Genomic DNA, 14,876 nt, shown 5'->3' with positions numbered 1-14,876 from the left:
AATCGTATCAAATCTGCTTTCATTGATGATGACTTGACCTATATCATTTCTACTTTTTTATGAATAAAGTACATCATTAAATATAAGCAATTATTGGTCACCATACGGAAGAGAGTATGCTTGGAGATGTTTATAACCACCCAATTTGTACATTAGAAGAGTTCGAACACACCAAGTTGCTAGAGAGAGAGAGATTTCAGCAGCCCAAAAAGCTTAAACATATATTTAAATGTGTTATTGCAACTTTGTGGTTGGTTTCATGGGATTTTAGGTTAATCAAAACTTTATGGCTAATATAGAATTTCAAGCACCCATAGAAATTTCCTCCATTTCCAACAGAAAGCAACTTTTTGAGTGTTGGGAAGGGTTTCAACATGGAAAAGACACTCCCATGTAAAATATTACATGGCAGTGGAATTTCACATCACTGCTATGATGGGGTTTGTTTTATCACCCAATTCAAATTCCTTAGTGCACATTCCACTAACCTTGTTATGCCCATGATGCCCCATGTTTCAGATTTCTTTTTTCCTTTCTTCCTTGACCACTCAGAAATCTTGCTCCTCTTTTGATTCAAGACCAGTTTTGTTACAAGAGAGTAGTCAGTGTTTTCTTCCCATAAAAAATACTGTTTGACTTGAAAATTGAAGTCTGCCAATCTTTTTCAGTCCTTGTTTTCCAAAAGTAAATGGCAGGTTGAAAAACAAGGTATCATGCATGCTTTTGATTCAAATCAAAAAGAGCAAGGAAGCATTAAGTATAAAATAATTTGTATATCTACACTACTCTCACTTGCAAACTTTTGAAATACATATAAGGAGTCACAGACAGATATACCTTACATATGGCATAGGTAAGGTTTTCATAAGAATAAAGGAAAGACCTACATGAAGTGTAAAAACTAATTTTGCAATATCATTTGTAAATACTTGGAACCAACTCTTGTTAAGAAAAATAAATGGTGCATGCATGCCTTTTAGGTACAACGATAAAACGGAAGTATTAGCCACAGAAAGTGAATCTTACCAACAATCAGGAATAGAGAAAAAATCCAAAACTGAGTGATTTAGACCATGCCAAGAAGTCAGCCCGATAAGAAAAGGCAGGTACATTTGGAAGTATTGGAAATAATTTTGTCAGGAATCACTATGCATCACATGCACATGCATGGCACAGTAAACATGTCCGACTAAGACATTACATTAAAATCACTAACAATTGTCCACAAATTATCAACGGGAAAAAAAAAACAAATACTCAAACTGTTTATTGCAAGACCATCTCGTTGCCAAAATTATCATTTATACATATTACACCTATCAGTTTTAATGAACTAAAGCACTAAAGAACGATATAAGGCAGTAACTATATCAATAACATTCCACCTTCATACAATAAACTTGCTTTACAACTGTGTAGTCAAATGATACACCAACCAAAACCCAAGGACACCAATGCAACTAAGATCACTGTTGAGAACCATCAAATCTTACACTATCAAGCCATGAAACAACTACTTCAATAGCGGGTCTCTGCCTAGGATCTTGGTCTAGACATTTACAAGCAATGGCAAGCACCTCTAGTAGCTGTTTCTCATGATCCTTATGCCAAATTGCTGGATCAAAAATTTCCTGCTCCTTATTCTCAGATTTCATCTGGAACACCCAAGAAACCAGATTTCTGCAATTTTTCCCCTTAATGACTTCCACAGGTCTTCTAGCTGTTAGAAGCTCAAGAAGAACAACACCAAAACTATAAACATCACCCCTGAAGGTTGCTGTCAGTGTCTGACTATATTCTGGAGGAATATATCCTAAAGTTCCTACCAAGTCAGTTGTCACATGAGTGTCATATGGTTGAAGTAGTCGTGAGAGACCAAAATCAGCCAAATGAGCTTCAAACTTGTCATCCAAAAGAATGTTGCTGGATTTAACATCACGATGCACTATGAATGGTTCACAACCCTTATGCAAGTAAGCTAATCCACGTGCAGCACCTTGTGCAATCTTCAGTCTTGCATCCCATTTTAGAGCTGCGCTTTCATCCACACACTCATGCAGCCAATAATCCAAGCTTCCATTCTCCAAGTACGAGTATATTAACAGTCTGTCATTGCCATGCCGACAATATCCTTTCAGAGAAACAAGGTTCTTGTGTTGAGCTCTTGAGAGGGCCTCTACTTCAGCTTGGAATTCACGTTCCATCTGACCACAGTCACCTGAAAGTCTCTTGATAGCTGCTTTTGTACCATTTGGAAGATATGCCTTGTAGACAAGACCAAACCCACCACAACCAATAATATTTGCCTGGTTGAAATTGTTTGTGGATTTTAACAAATCTGCAACTGTAAGATCCTTGCAATCTGAATTCTGGAAAAGAACCAACTTTGAGGAAACAAGTGCCTCGGATAACCTGTGTGGCCTGCTATTGAGTTCCTCATCATAGTTGTCGATGGGCTTATCATCATCCCTCCTTGACATTCTTAGCAAAATAAATGCAAGAAGCAGTGCAAGCCCTATCCCTATACTTATTGTTATGCCGAGGACATTGCTTCTACCAAGCTTTTTGGAAGAACCGGAAGAACTGATGGGCTTAGTATTGTTGACAATTTTGCAAGGAGAATCAATTTCCCTACAAAGCCCTTGGTTTCCCTCAAAGCTTGAACTTGGGAAGCCTAAAAATTGATTCCCAGTTGGAATTGATCCCTCTAACCGATTATATGCCACACTGAACTTTGACAAGAAAGTTAGGTTGTTAAATGATGAAGGAATTTCTCCAGTAAGATCATTATAAGACAAATCTAAGGTTTCCAAGTTCTCCATCTCTGAAATAGTGCTAGGAATGGTACCAGTGATGTTGTTCCTGCTTAAATCCAAGACATGTAGTGCTTTCAATTGACCAATTTCGGGCCATATATTTCCACTCAATATGTTATTGCTCAAGTAAATTGAAGGAGGGAAGCTTGAGGCCTGGTTATATTGCAGTCCACTTGCACTTGTGTTTCTCTTAACAAAGAGAGGAATGAATGCAAAAGCAGCAAGATTTTCTCTATTACAGTTTGCACACATGAGGCCCTTCAACTCTGTCAAACTTTTCGGTATTTCTCCTGTGAGAGAATTATTCGAGAAATCCATATAGAACAAACTGTCCATCTGACCAATCCAAGAAGGAACACTGCCATTCAAACGGTTCCAAGACAAGTCAAGAACTGCCAACTTCCTGCAATTGGATAACCAAGAAGGAATGTGACCTTTAAGACCACAATTTCCAAGTGCTAAAATCATAAGGCTCTCAAATCCTACTATGGTACTTTCCCGAATTTCCTCACCATGGAAATTCTTGGTGAGGATAAGAGTGGTGAGATTTTTGCACTGCTGCAAAACAGATACTGCCCGAGATAAGTTCTCAATGCTGTTGTTTGAAAAGGATACAAACAAAAGTGAGCTTAGGTTTGCATAGTTTTCAGGGATAGAGCCAGTTAAGCCATTCCTAGCAAGGCTTAAAACCTTCAATTCACGACAAAAGGACAGGGAAGTTGGAAGGTGTCCAGTGAAATGATTAGTAGCAAGGTCGAGTGTTTGAAGATTAGACAAGCCAGTGAAATTAAGGCCAATAGGCCCTGAAAAGGAATTATTTCGGAGGTTAAGCACCCTAAGCTTAGAGCATGAAGCCAAGGTGGAGGGCAAGGGTCCAGAAAATGAATTGCCATGAGCTTCTAATTCTTCTAGCTGCAAAAGATCCCCAAATACATCTGGAAGTTCCCCAGAAAACCTGTTTCCACAAAGCACCAGAATTTTTAGGTTAGAGAGCTTACTTAGTTGCTTGCTTAACTGGCCAGAAATATTGTTGGAAGAGACTGAGAGCTCCTCCAAGGCTGACATTGAATACAAGGAATCTGGAAGAGGGCCAGTAAATGAATTGGAATCCAGATGCAGCCGTTGGAGAGATGTGGTGCAGTTGTCCAAGCCTTCAAGACCACCAATAAAATTATTTGCTGACAAATCAAGGGTGTGAAGTTCTTTGGTAGCACTGCAAATTTGTGAATTGAAGCCGCCGGTGAATGAATTGTTGCTCACGTTGAGAGCAAGGAGACGAGGGAACTCCCCAAAAGGGAAGAGAACTCCAGAAAGTGAATTGCTAGAAATATTCAATACTTCAATGGATTGCAGACCAGAAAGAGTTCCAGCAACAGGTCCAGACAGCATATTATGGCTCACATCAAGGAACTTCAAAAGCTTCAACTGGGAGAACTCCACAGGCAATCCACCTTTAAGGTGATTTAATGAAAGATTCAGCACACTGAGCTGATCTAGCTGTGCTAAAGAGGCTGAAATTGTACCATTGAGACCCATTTCAGGCAGGATCAACTTGGTCACTCTACTCGTAACTGTTCCACCACCTCCAGTCACATTGTCACAAACAACTCCACGCCAGTTGCAGCAGACAGAGTCATTGGACCATGCTGCGATGATAGAGCCACTTGTAAGTTTTCCTGCAAACTTCTTCAGAGCTGATAAATCATGAGGGTCACAGGGGGCTTGATTATTATTAAGCCCTAGTGACAAGTAAACTAAGCAAGCCAAAAAACACCATTGCAAAAGTGTCATTGAGAAACATCTGAGCAGCACCATTGCTGAAACCAAACTGATATATACTCTGCTCAAAATCAGGACTAAGCTCCCATGAGCACAGCAGAAGCTAGTATCACTGAAAAGTGCAGCGTTGAACTTAAGAAGAAGAACTACAATGAAGTATCTTTTAGTCACAGCCCCAAGACTTTCAACCTCAAACTGCAACAAACAACTTGCAACTTGCAAAGGAAAGCCACAATTTGAAGGTAAAGATTTGGACTACCAATCCCCACCAAACCAAATCCCAAGAACAAGAGATCTAGACAGTGGGAGAACCCCTACTCAAACTGAAAGCAGATTCAGAAACACCTCCCTCGAAGAAAGAGATAAGATGCCCAAATGAAGATACTTATATCCCATATCCCCAAACACCAAAGTAAGTAGAACAGGGACCATATGGCAACAGCTTGCGGACGAAGCAACCAACAGTGGCCATTAAAAAAATGAAAGTAAGACAATAATCAACAACACAAGTGGAGGTGTAAGATCCCTCAATTCCAACCTGAAATGTAAGATCTTTAAGCTAAAAAACAAAAACCCATAACCTCAAAACTCAATTCAACTCAACAGCTACCATTTAGCATGAAGAAATCCAACGGGATCTCTCGGGACTCAACACTCCCCAAAGACAACCCTTTAACACAACAATGAAATCTGTGTTTATTTGGTGCAGCAGAAACCAGAAAGGTTTGAAATTTAAGCCCAAAGGTGAACTGAGGAAGCAGAGCAAAGAAAAGGGTAACCAAGAACAGTGCCCTGAGAACCTACTCTCAACAAACTTTCATCAAACGGGTCCCTTCAGCTTCCAAACCAAACCCTTTTTTAATTGTTTTCTTCCTTCTAAGATTTTGATTTTTTCTTTCTTTTTTCTTTCCAAGAGTAATAGCTGTCAGCTCTCTCTGATTTTCAAACCTAAACAGTGACCGATAGAATCTAGAGGAAGACAAGGATAGCAGAAATCTCAAATCAAGAAACCATGATGTAGGAGAGATGTAGTAAGGTAAAAGACAGAAAAGGAAAGTTCTCTCTCTTTACTCAGAATCCCTAAATATTTATCAGAAGAAATAAACTATTTCCTTTAACATATTTTTATTATTAAATAACGTGTAAACTTTTATATGAATTTATTAAGGCATTCTAGTCCATGTTATCATGATTTTTTTACAAATGGATTATGTTCATTATGAAATAAAATATACTAATTATCTCAGGTAAGAATTTAATAGATGTACTTTTTTTAATAATATTTTAAGTTACCATATAAAATTCATTATTAAGAATAAAATGAAAAAGAAATTAAATAATAGTAAGAAAAAGGACTAAGAGATAATACGAAGATACTCCCAAGTAAATTTAAAAAATAATTATCCGCATACTCAATGTATACTCATTATAAGTAAGTTTTATATATAATTAAATTGTTTTATTAACACTGACCATAAACAATATATTTAAGTACTTTATTTTTAGATAATTAATAATATCACATAAAATAACAATAATAATACTTTTATTAAACAAAATAATAATGTTTTTTATTTTTATTCATTGAATAAAATATAAGATTGTGTAAAAAAAATATGAACAATTTATCTCAATCCACTTATTTATTACAAATACAATTAAAAGTCATATGAGATTTATATAAAAATATACTAGAGTCAATTCATCACCAATTTTATTCAAACTCATTTAATTAAAAATTAAACAAATATTATCATTAAAATATTAAAATATATCATGTAAAATTAATTATTGTTTATATTATTATATAAAGAAAATAACGCTTATAATTATTTTTTTATTTTTAAATTAAATACTTTTATCTTTAATCAAATTATAATTTATTTAATAAATTAAATAATAATACAATCAAAGCAGCTACATAATTCTAAAATTAAAAGATATCACATAACTCTTCATTTTTATCCTTAATGGAATAATTGTTTTTATTTTTTAAATTCTATTATTTATTTATAGAAACGTGTATACGTATCCTTACTTGCTCTAAGAATAATTCTATTTTCTTTTGCATGATATTTAAAATTATAATTATAAGTTTTATCAAATTTATTGTGAACAAAGTTTAAATTTTAAATAAGATCATGTTAAATATTATTATAATTTTTAAATATTATGCTCGTATCTAAAACTCATCAATAATTTTTATTACATAAAAATGTATAAAATAAAATAAAATATGAGAGATTATATTAAATTTTTCACACTCCTGTGCACAAATCTTTGGTACAAATGTTTATAAGATAATGTTATACATGATTGTATGGTCAAAGTTTGTAATTTTCATTTGGCATTTATGTGAATGCAATAGTATTGTAGTTGAACATCTACACAACAACTTTATGTATAAACGTCTTTCTTACACCAATGTAAAAAGAATCTCAAATTATGGTCAAAATCTTGTTATCATTTTTCATATGAGCTTGTAATCCACACCCACGTAAGTAAAATGCTGCTAACTAATTTTTCATCATCGAGTATATTCAAAAACTTTACTTCAAAATTGAATTATGTAATACAATCACGTGAAAATAAGTCACAATTATTCGAAAATAAATTATATGATACAACCATTCGAAAAATGAGTTATTCTACAAAATTACGAGTCATAACTCAAAAATAATCTATATTATATAACCACAAGTGACAATTATTCAAAATAAATTATATAATACAACAACAAAAAACAACAAAAAAAAAGTAACAATTACTAAAAAATAAGTCATAATTTAAAATGAATTATATGATACAATCATTCAAAAATACTAAACACCTACTTTAAAATGAATTATAACTTAAACTTATCTAATTATCGATCAAAATAATGAACCACGTCTTCTCTAAATATAAAATTGTACTTTTTCTATCAATTTATTGTTAGAATTTATGATTCACGGATTAACAATTAATGAGCAATAAACTCATGAGTAGTTTTCAATACTCATTAGAATAGTAAAGTGGAAACATTCATAATCAACTTGAATTAGTATCTCATCTTTCCTCCATAGAACAGCACCTTTAGTTCCTATTTTCTCTTTTGACGAGATAAAAAGAAAGAAACTATAATGATATGTATACTTGCAAATGGGAACATGACCTTTATGTAATCTTTGACGGTTACTCTTCTTTAGTTTCATTCATTATAATTTGGTCATTTCAACAAATTAAAATTATTATTGGTTTCTATACAATAAATCTTTCATGTCATATATGTCCTTAACCACATTTTAATTAGATCACTTTATAATTGACTAATAAAATACAATAGTCCTAATACATTCACTAGACTATGAGCATGCATAGTTTCTGCTTTGCATGTAGTTAGCAATTTCTTCCTTCAATTTCTAGTTAAATTCAAGCTCTAAGAGCTGTTTTCTATCACCAATTGGTGAGTTGTAGGTTTCTGTTAAGTTCCCTTGTAGTGCAAGGTACGGTTGGAGAGATTTTGTGTACTGGACTGTTAATCTCTGAGGTAAGGGAAGCTAGGTTGTTATTTTAGTTAGTAGTTTGTTCTGTGTGTGATAAATTATGTGTTATAGTGTTGTTTGGGTTGAAAATTTAGGCTGTAAGTGTATGTTCTTTGATTGTTAAATTGTGAAAACTGTGAAATGATGATTATGAACTGAATTGGATGTTGTGTGCTGCTGTAATTGAATATAACAATGTGAGTAATCTGTTATAGTGGTGATCAAATAAAATGTGAAGTGAATTGTGCTTGTTTAAGTCAGTTTAGAGGAAGTGAGGTAGTGAATTTGAGCATTTGAGGTCAAGTGTTGTTAGGGTCTGCTGGGGTAGTCTAGATAAGTCATATGTGACTTGTTTGAGTCATCAAAATGGTCAAAAATAGGTTCAAAGTGGTAATTTGGAATTTGAGTCTCTAAGTTGAGGAAATTGAGGTTTTAGAGTAGGATTTGATGCATAAACACTTTAGATTGATGTTAGGAAGGTATAGAATCACTTAGTCAAGTTTAATTAAGTTTGTACAATAATCTATGAGTGTTAGAATTTGGGAAAATTGAGTAGAATTGGTAAGTTGTGGTTGAGTTGCATAATTCTACAGAATTTCGTTCTGCAGATTATGCAAACTCGTTGTGCAAATGGATTCGCATAGTGAGTCACCTTGGCGAGGTGCTCTCTGCCAAGGCATTCGCACAGCGAATGGGTGCTCTGTGTGAATGGATTGAGAGGGTTGCTCTCTGTTTATCGATCCGCATAGCGAATCAAGTCGCTATGCTACTGGTTGGGGTCTGGGATTATTATTCTTTTTATTCAAACAACGAATGAGTTTCACTCTGCGAGTGCTTAAGGAGCATGAGCCACTGTCTGAGGTTCTCGCATAGCGAGCTGGGACGCTATGCGAGGGGTCTGAGGTCTGATTCAAGTCGCGGTTTATTCGCATAACGAGTCTAACCGCTATGCGAATGGTTTAAAGGGTTGGGTCTCTGTCTGAGGATTCTCACAGCGAGCTATGTCGCTGTGCGAGAAGCCTCTAGTTTCGCTATGCGAATGTATGCGCTGTACGAGGGGTTCAGTTCTAGTTCACTTTTCTTTTGATCTTAAGTTGTTCTAAATGAAACATTGAGTGTTGTATGAAGTATGTTGGACTTGTGTTATGTAATATCATTGCTTATTGTTGTAAATTGTGTTTCAAAGTGAAAGTTGGTGGTTTCAAAGTGTAAAGTTCAAAGTATGGTTAATGGACGTAATTCCATGATCCTTGAGGAGAGGATACATGGTGGTGCCCTATGTTGTGATTCAAAGTGCAATCTCTAGTTGAGATTCAAGTAAGTTTAGAATGAATGCAGGAGCTTAGTCTTGGGGGTTATCCTGAAACTCCAATGGTCTTTCATTCTCAAGTGGAGAGGATTGATCCATGTCGTGAGGAGTAGCAGGAGGTCCTAGTCTTGGGTGCTTCCAGTATGGCCCAAGGTGAGTGATAACGGACTAACCTCGTGAGTGTGGTAGGGTGAAACCCATTGACAATGGCTTTGCAAAGTAGTAGAAGCCACTACGAGTGCACGACCCGCCATAGCTCGGCAATCATTCTAAGTCCGGACAATCAAAGTCAGTGTGGTGTTATGTGTGAAGAGTTTATGTGATGTGAATGAATAGTATGATTGTATGAAGTTAAATAAATTGATGTATGATTAATCTTTGTTTAAACTAGCTTACCCTGTTGTGTGCTTGTATTTTGTATGTTCTGATGTTCTTCTTCTGTAATGATTATCCTTTGGATGAAGGTGATGCTGCTTAGTAGTTGGGTTAGTTTCATAGACGTTTGTGTATAGTTTTGGAGTATCCTTTAATATGTATATATAAAGTTTAAATTTATAGTTGTTTTTGGATGATTGTAAAGGTAACACTTTATATCTTAGATGAATAACTGTATACTTTATATTCTTGTAACTTTTCTTTAATCTAGTTTATACTATATATTTTGGGATCTTACATCATACAAAAAAATTTTATTAACGCATTAATTAATTAATTATTAACCATATAAAAGATAAATTCTAACCACTCAACTATTTTTCTATATTTATCTTTAGTAACATTAATTATAACAACTTCCAAAAAATAATTATTTTATAACGGACAATTTTTTTTAAGACGAGAGCTCATAAACTCTAATATGAATCATTCCGTCATTTGCGAACTAAAATTTTGAATTGTCCATTTACATTAATTTATACTCTTATGTACTTTTACTCCTAATTCTTCACATAAGGACGAAATCCACAATTAGGGGTAGGAAACTAAAAAATATATATATATATATTAAGTTATTTGAGTAAAATATTATGGAATAAGGTTGATATGAGATGAATATAATATTTAATAAAAAGAGATATATAGTTTTTGACCTAATATAAGAATTGATGATTATAATATGATATTTATATAATAAGTATTAGTTAGAAGAATTGAAAAGAGGAGAGAAGGGCTGACTTGTGGAGAATAGATTGGTGGAAGAAAAGAGCAAAAGTGTGTAAGGTGCTGACTTAGGAACACTGTAGGTCCCATTTTTCTCTCTCATTGTCAATGCTGTCCACCTAATTTTTGTCTCTTCCTTTCTCTCTCTTTGGCTCTTCCATGGCTGCTGTAAACCACCACAAACAACAAATGCTAACAATCAATGCTTTTTCTCTCATTCAACGTTCAAAGTTCAAACCCCGTTTTTGCATTCTGCGCATCCAACTCTTCTGTTTCTCAATTTCTACAAACTGGATATGTCGCTGTTGAAAATGGAGCATTAAAGATTGCACCTCGAGTTACGTGACTATCATTTCTGGCTACATAACCTCCCATAAAAAAAATCGCAAATCACACTCTTTCAGAAAAAAAAAAAAAAAAAACTAATCCAAATAATCCCACTTGTGAAAATTTTATAAATTTGATTTTATAAAGTTGATCTATATATTTGAATGCATTTTATTAATATTTATTATTTTATTTATTTATTATTATATTTATCATTTATAGATATTTAGTTTTATATTTAAATATATATTTTAGTTTTAAAATATATTAAAGATCTCGTATTAATTATGAATAAGATTAAATTATAATATCTAAATAATTATAAATTTATTTTTATGAATATATTTTAAAAGATTAAATTAGATTTAAAGTTTATTTTTAATAATGAATATTAATTTTTTAGTTAAAACTTGTTGAATGTTAGAATTTGCCTGTGAAATTTCTGTCTAAATATGAATTTTATTTATACGAGGACTAAATTGAAGATAGATGTTGAAAATATTTTCTTCCATTGTTAGTAACGAGGAAACTTAAATTCTCATCTCCATTTTCATTGGTTTAATAAAGCCAACCAAAATTTGGTTATTATAAAATTTTAAAATCCAACTAGTTAAATGGAATTGAGAATTCAATTATCTAAAAACTGACTTCCCACGTTAAAGAATCTTTTTAAGCAAGTTAATTTGTATTAATTTCTCTTTCAATAATATCATATTATCAATTATTTAAATAAATATAGATAAGTATAAGGTTATAACTTCATAAATATGGCAATAATGTTCTAGCCTATTTTATTAGTACAAAAATTAAATGTTACCACGACTTATTATTACGATTATAATTCATTTGTCATAGCATAATTATAAATATAATGAGATTTTATTATTATTAAAATTTTTATAGTAAGTTGGAACAATGACAATTGTAATAGAATACAAGTTTATTAAATTATATTTAATTTAAAATTCAAATATTATGTTGGTTCATCAATGTAATTGATATATTATCTTTAATTTTCTTTTTTTATCTTCTCCTTCTTATTTCACTTCACCCTTCTTGTATCAATTGCTTTCATTTTCTGGCTCTCTTCATTGTCTTCTTGAAGTTTCATCGCATCGTCTTTACTCTCGCATTGCATTTTACACACACAAAAAATATTAAATATGTTTTTGGTCCTTAACTTTTAGTAAAAATTGGAATTAGTTCATCTTCCAAACTTTAGACTAATTCAATTCTCATCTTTAGGACAATGTGAATCTAGTCCTTTTAACCAAAATTTGTTAAGTTTATTATTTGAGATTTCAAACGCATTTTCAACTAACATTGAAAAAAAATGTGTCAAAACCGTGTAAACACCTCAAATGTTATCATGAAATGTGTTTGAAACGTCAATTTTTTTTTGTTAAAATGACTAAATTCATATATTTAAGTTGAGTAACTAAATTATGTCAAAGTTTTAAAGAGTGACTAATTTCAATTTTAGTTTTTCTAAGTTTGATAATTAAAGCAATTTAAATCTACATTAACTATCACAAAGTTGTTGAAACTCATTTGAGTTTGTGGGGATATCCCCATGTTACTAAAATGAAGTTGTAGTACATTACACCAAAGTAGTTAATCTTATGACTATTGAAATACAATTATTAAATATATGATATTTTATGAATTTAAGTTGTAGTACTCAAGTCAAAAGAATTATTAGTGTGGATATTATTTGGTGAAACATACATATAATTGTATTCGCAAACATTATTACTCATGGAATCTGATAATATATACAATTAACTCAAATATTAAATATCTAAATGTAAATTTCATCTTTTATTTGATTGTGTAGATTTTCAATGACCCATCTTCATTGATGAATAAAGTCTTAAAGGATGTTTGTGAGCAATTAGGATCCTTTCTTTTAAGTATTTATAGTAAATGATGTTACTTATATCGCTATTTTAAGTATAAAAAGTTTAAATGATCATGCGGATTACATTATATTGTTAAGATTGTATATGAAAATATGTGGGCTAAAATTCTGGTATATATGGAAGCTTTGTTATGTGAGTAGGAAAACAAATAATTCTGAAAGCAAAAAAAAAAACATCACATTCTATGCTAATTGTGACAATAATTGACATAAAAATTCACTTTCTATACTGGTTGTGACATTTACTGATATAAAAGGTTTTTTATGTCGATTACAGTAATAACCAACATATAAAATTATTTTTTTATGCTGATTGTGACAATAATCAATATAGAAAAGTGATTTTCTATTACAAAACATAACAAATTTATCTATGCTAAAGTGAACGATTTATAACGTGTTTAGAATCAATATAAAATGTAAACTTTTTATAGCAGATTCAGAAATGACATAAAAAATAAAAAACTTTTTGTATTTGTTGTGTCTATGACGGGTAACCAATATAATTTTTTTGTTATACTAATGTTTAAAAGTCTTTTATAGTCTAAAAGTCAAAATTGAGAAAATATATATTTTCTCTCTTTTCACAATGCTGACTTGTAAAAGAGAAATTGTTTACCTTGTTTATTGAAAACGAAACAAACATCTCTATATTTTCTTCACTTTTTTTCTCACATCCAAAGTGAATAGATTCTTTTACATGCATTGATTTAAAATAACAAAGATTGTGAAAGTCTATGATTATTTTTCAATGGAGGAAGCGTTAGTTCACAAACCGTTGACAATTTTAGCTCACCAACTGTGCTTGACCTCTCCTTTTGTCAATACCAATTTTTCTTTGCTTTCGGTGGAACAAAATCCATTGCTTCAATTTAGGATATTCAATAATGTCTCACACCTATGTAAAGAAACAATTATCTATTTTTATATATTTTATCTATTTGATTTAGATCCATAGATAATTAATCATTTACTTAAATATAGGGATATGTGTATATTTGCACTATTTACATAAAATAATCTTTAGAAAAATTAAAATAACATATTGCATGCAAATGTTATTTACATTTTTATATATATCAACAATGAATATATCCGTTGCTATAAAATAAATTGTGTTATTTATATATTTTTTGGATACTTTTTTTATATATCTGTATTTAAGAAATGATTTATTCTTAATAAGTTCAAGTAGGTTACATGAGTTAAGTTAAAAGAGATAAAACTAATTAATGTCTTTTATTATACGTTTTGAATCCAAAACCTTGTTATTAAGATTGCTAATTGCTATCACTTTTCTTTTGGTGTTCCGTCCCCATCACTTAATTATGGATTTATGAACAAACTAATTAATTTACAAGTGCATGACAGAGTTTTTTTTTTAGTTTTTATTTTTATTTTTATACATCAGGTTATTATTACGAAATATTTTGATAAATAAATATTTAGAGCATATTTTAACGATGCATTTTATAACGAAAAATTTCGAAACTAATTGATTGCAATGATAAAATATAGTTCTAGTTTTATAATAATAATAAAGATGAAAAGAATTAAAAACTTTATCACTGTCTCTAAAACAATTCGTATAAAAATAAAAAATATTTCTCTTGAAGAGTAATTAACTTGTGTTAAATAGTGAAATGAGTTATTAGTCAAGAAAATAATGACTATGGTTTACAATGGCAACGATTTATTTGTTTTCATTATTAATAACACTTAACTTTTAAACAATTCAGAAATATATTTTTATAAAAATTAAAAGTTCCATATATTTTATATTATTTTTTTGTCTTGAAGAAAATCTCTGAACATAAAAATACAGATTTGAAATTTTGAACATGCTGGTGGGATTTTCGTACACAGAAGAAGCAAAGAAGAGGGAAAATGTTGGAGGCCGTGGAATGCACGCGAAAGAAAAAGCGTGGGTTAAGGTGAAGCAATGGGAAGGGTGACTAACAGTGACGGTTAATTATTATTATAATAATAATAATAATAATAATAATAATAATTAGTAAATGGGATTAGTTAGTTAATGGGAA

General features: G+C 31.5%; 1 protein-coding gene across 1 annotated transcript; it reads right to left on the bottom strand.

The window, feature by feature from the left end:
• Window positions 1–1,285: 1,285 nt before the first annotated feature.
• On the bottom strand, window positions 1,286–5,660 carry LOC108334130 (phytosulfokine receptor 2). The gene has a single exon (XM_017569788.2). The coding sequence runs from the start codon at window positions 4,629–4,631 to the stop codon at window positions 1,467–1,469; it is 3,165 nt and encodes a 1,054-aa protein (XP_017425277.2). The 5' UTR covers window positions 4,632–5,660; the 3' UTR covers window positions 1,286–1,466.
• Window positions 5,661–14,876: the final 9,216 nt, after the last annotated feature.

This window comes from Vigna angularis, chromosome 11 (genome assembly GCF_016808095.1).
Source record: "Vigna angularis cultivar LongXiaoDou No.4 chromosome 11, ASM1680809v1, whole genome shotgun sequence".
Classification (NCBI taxonomy): Eukaryota; Viridiplantae; Streptophyta; class Magnoliopsida; order Fabales; family Fabaceae; genus Vigna; species Vigna angularis.
This window is presented reverse-complemented; position numbering and strand designations above follow the sequence as displayed.

Coding starts and splice junctions, on each gene's coding strand:
- LOC108334130 (XM_017569788.2), bottom strand. CDS start 4,631: ATGGTGCTGCTCAGATGTTTCTCAATGACACTTTTGCAATGGTGTTTT.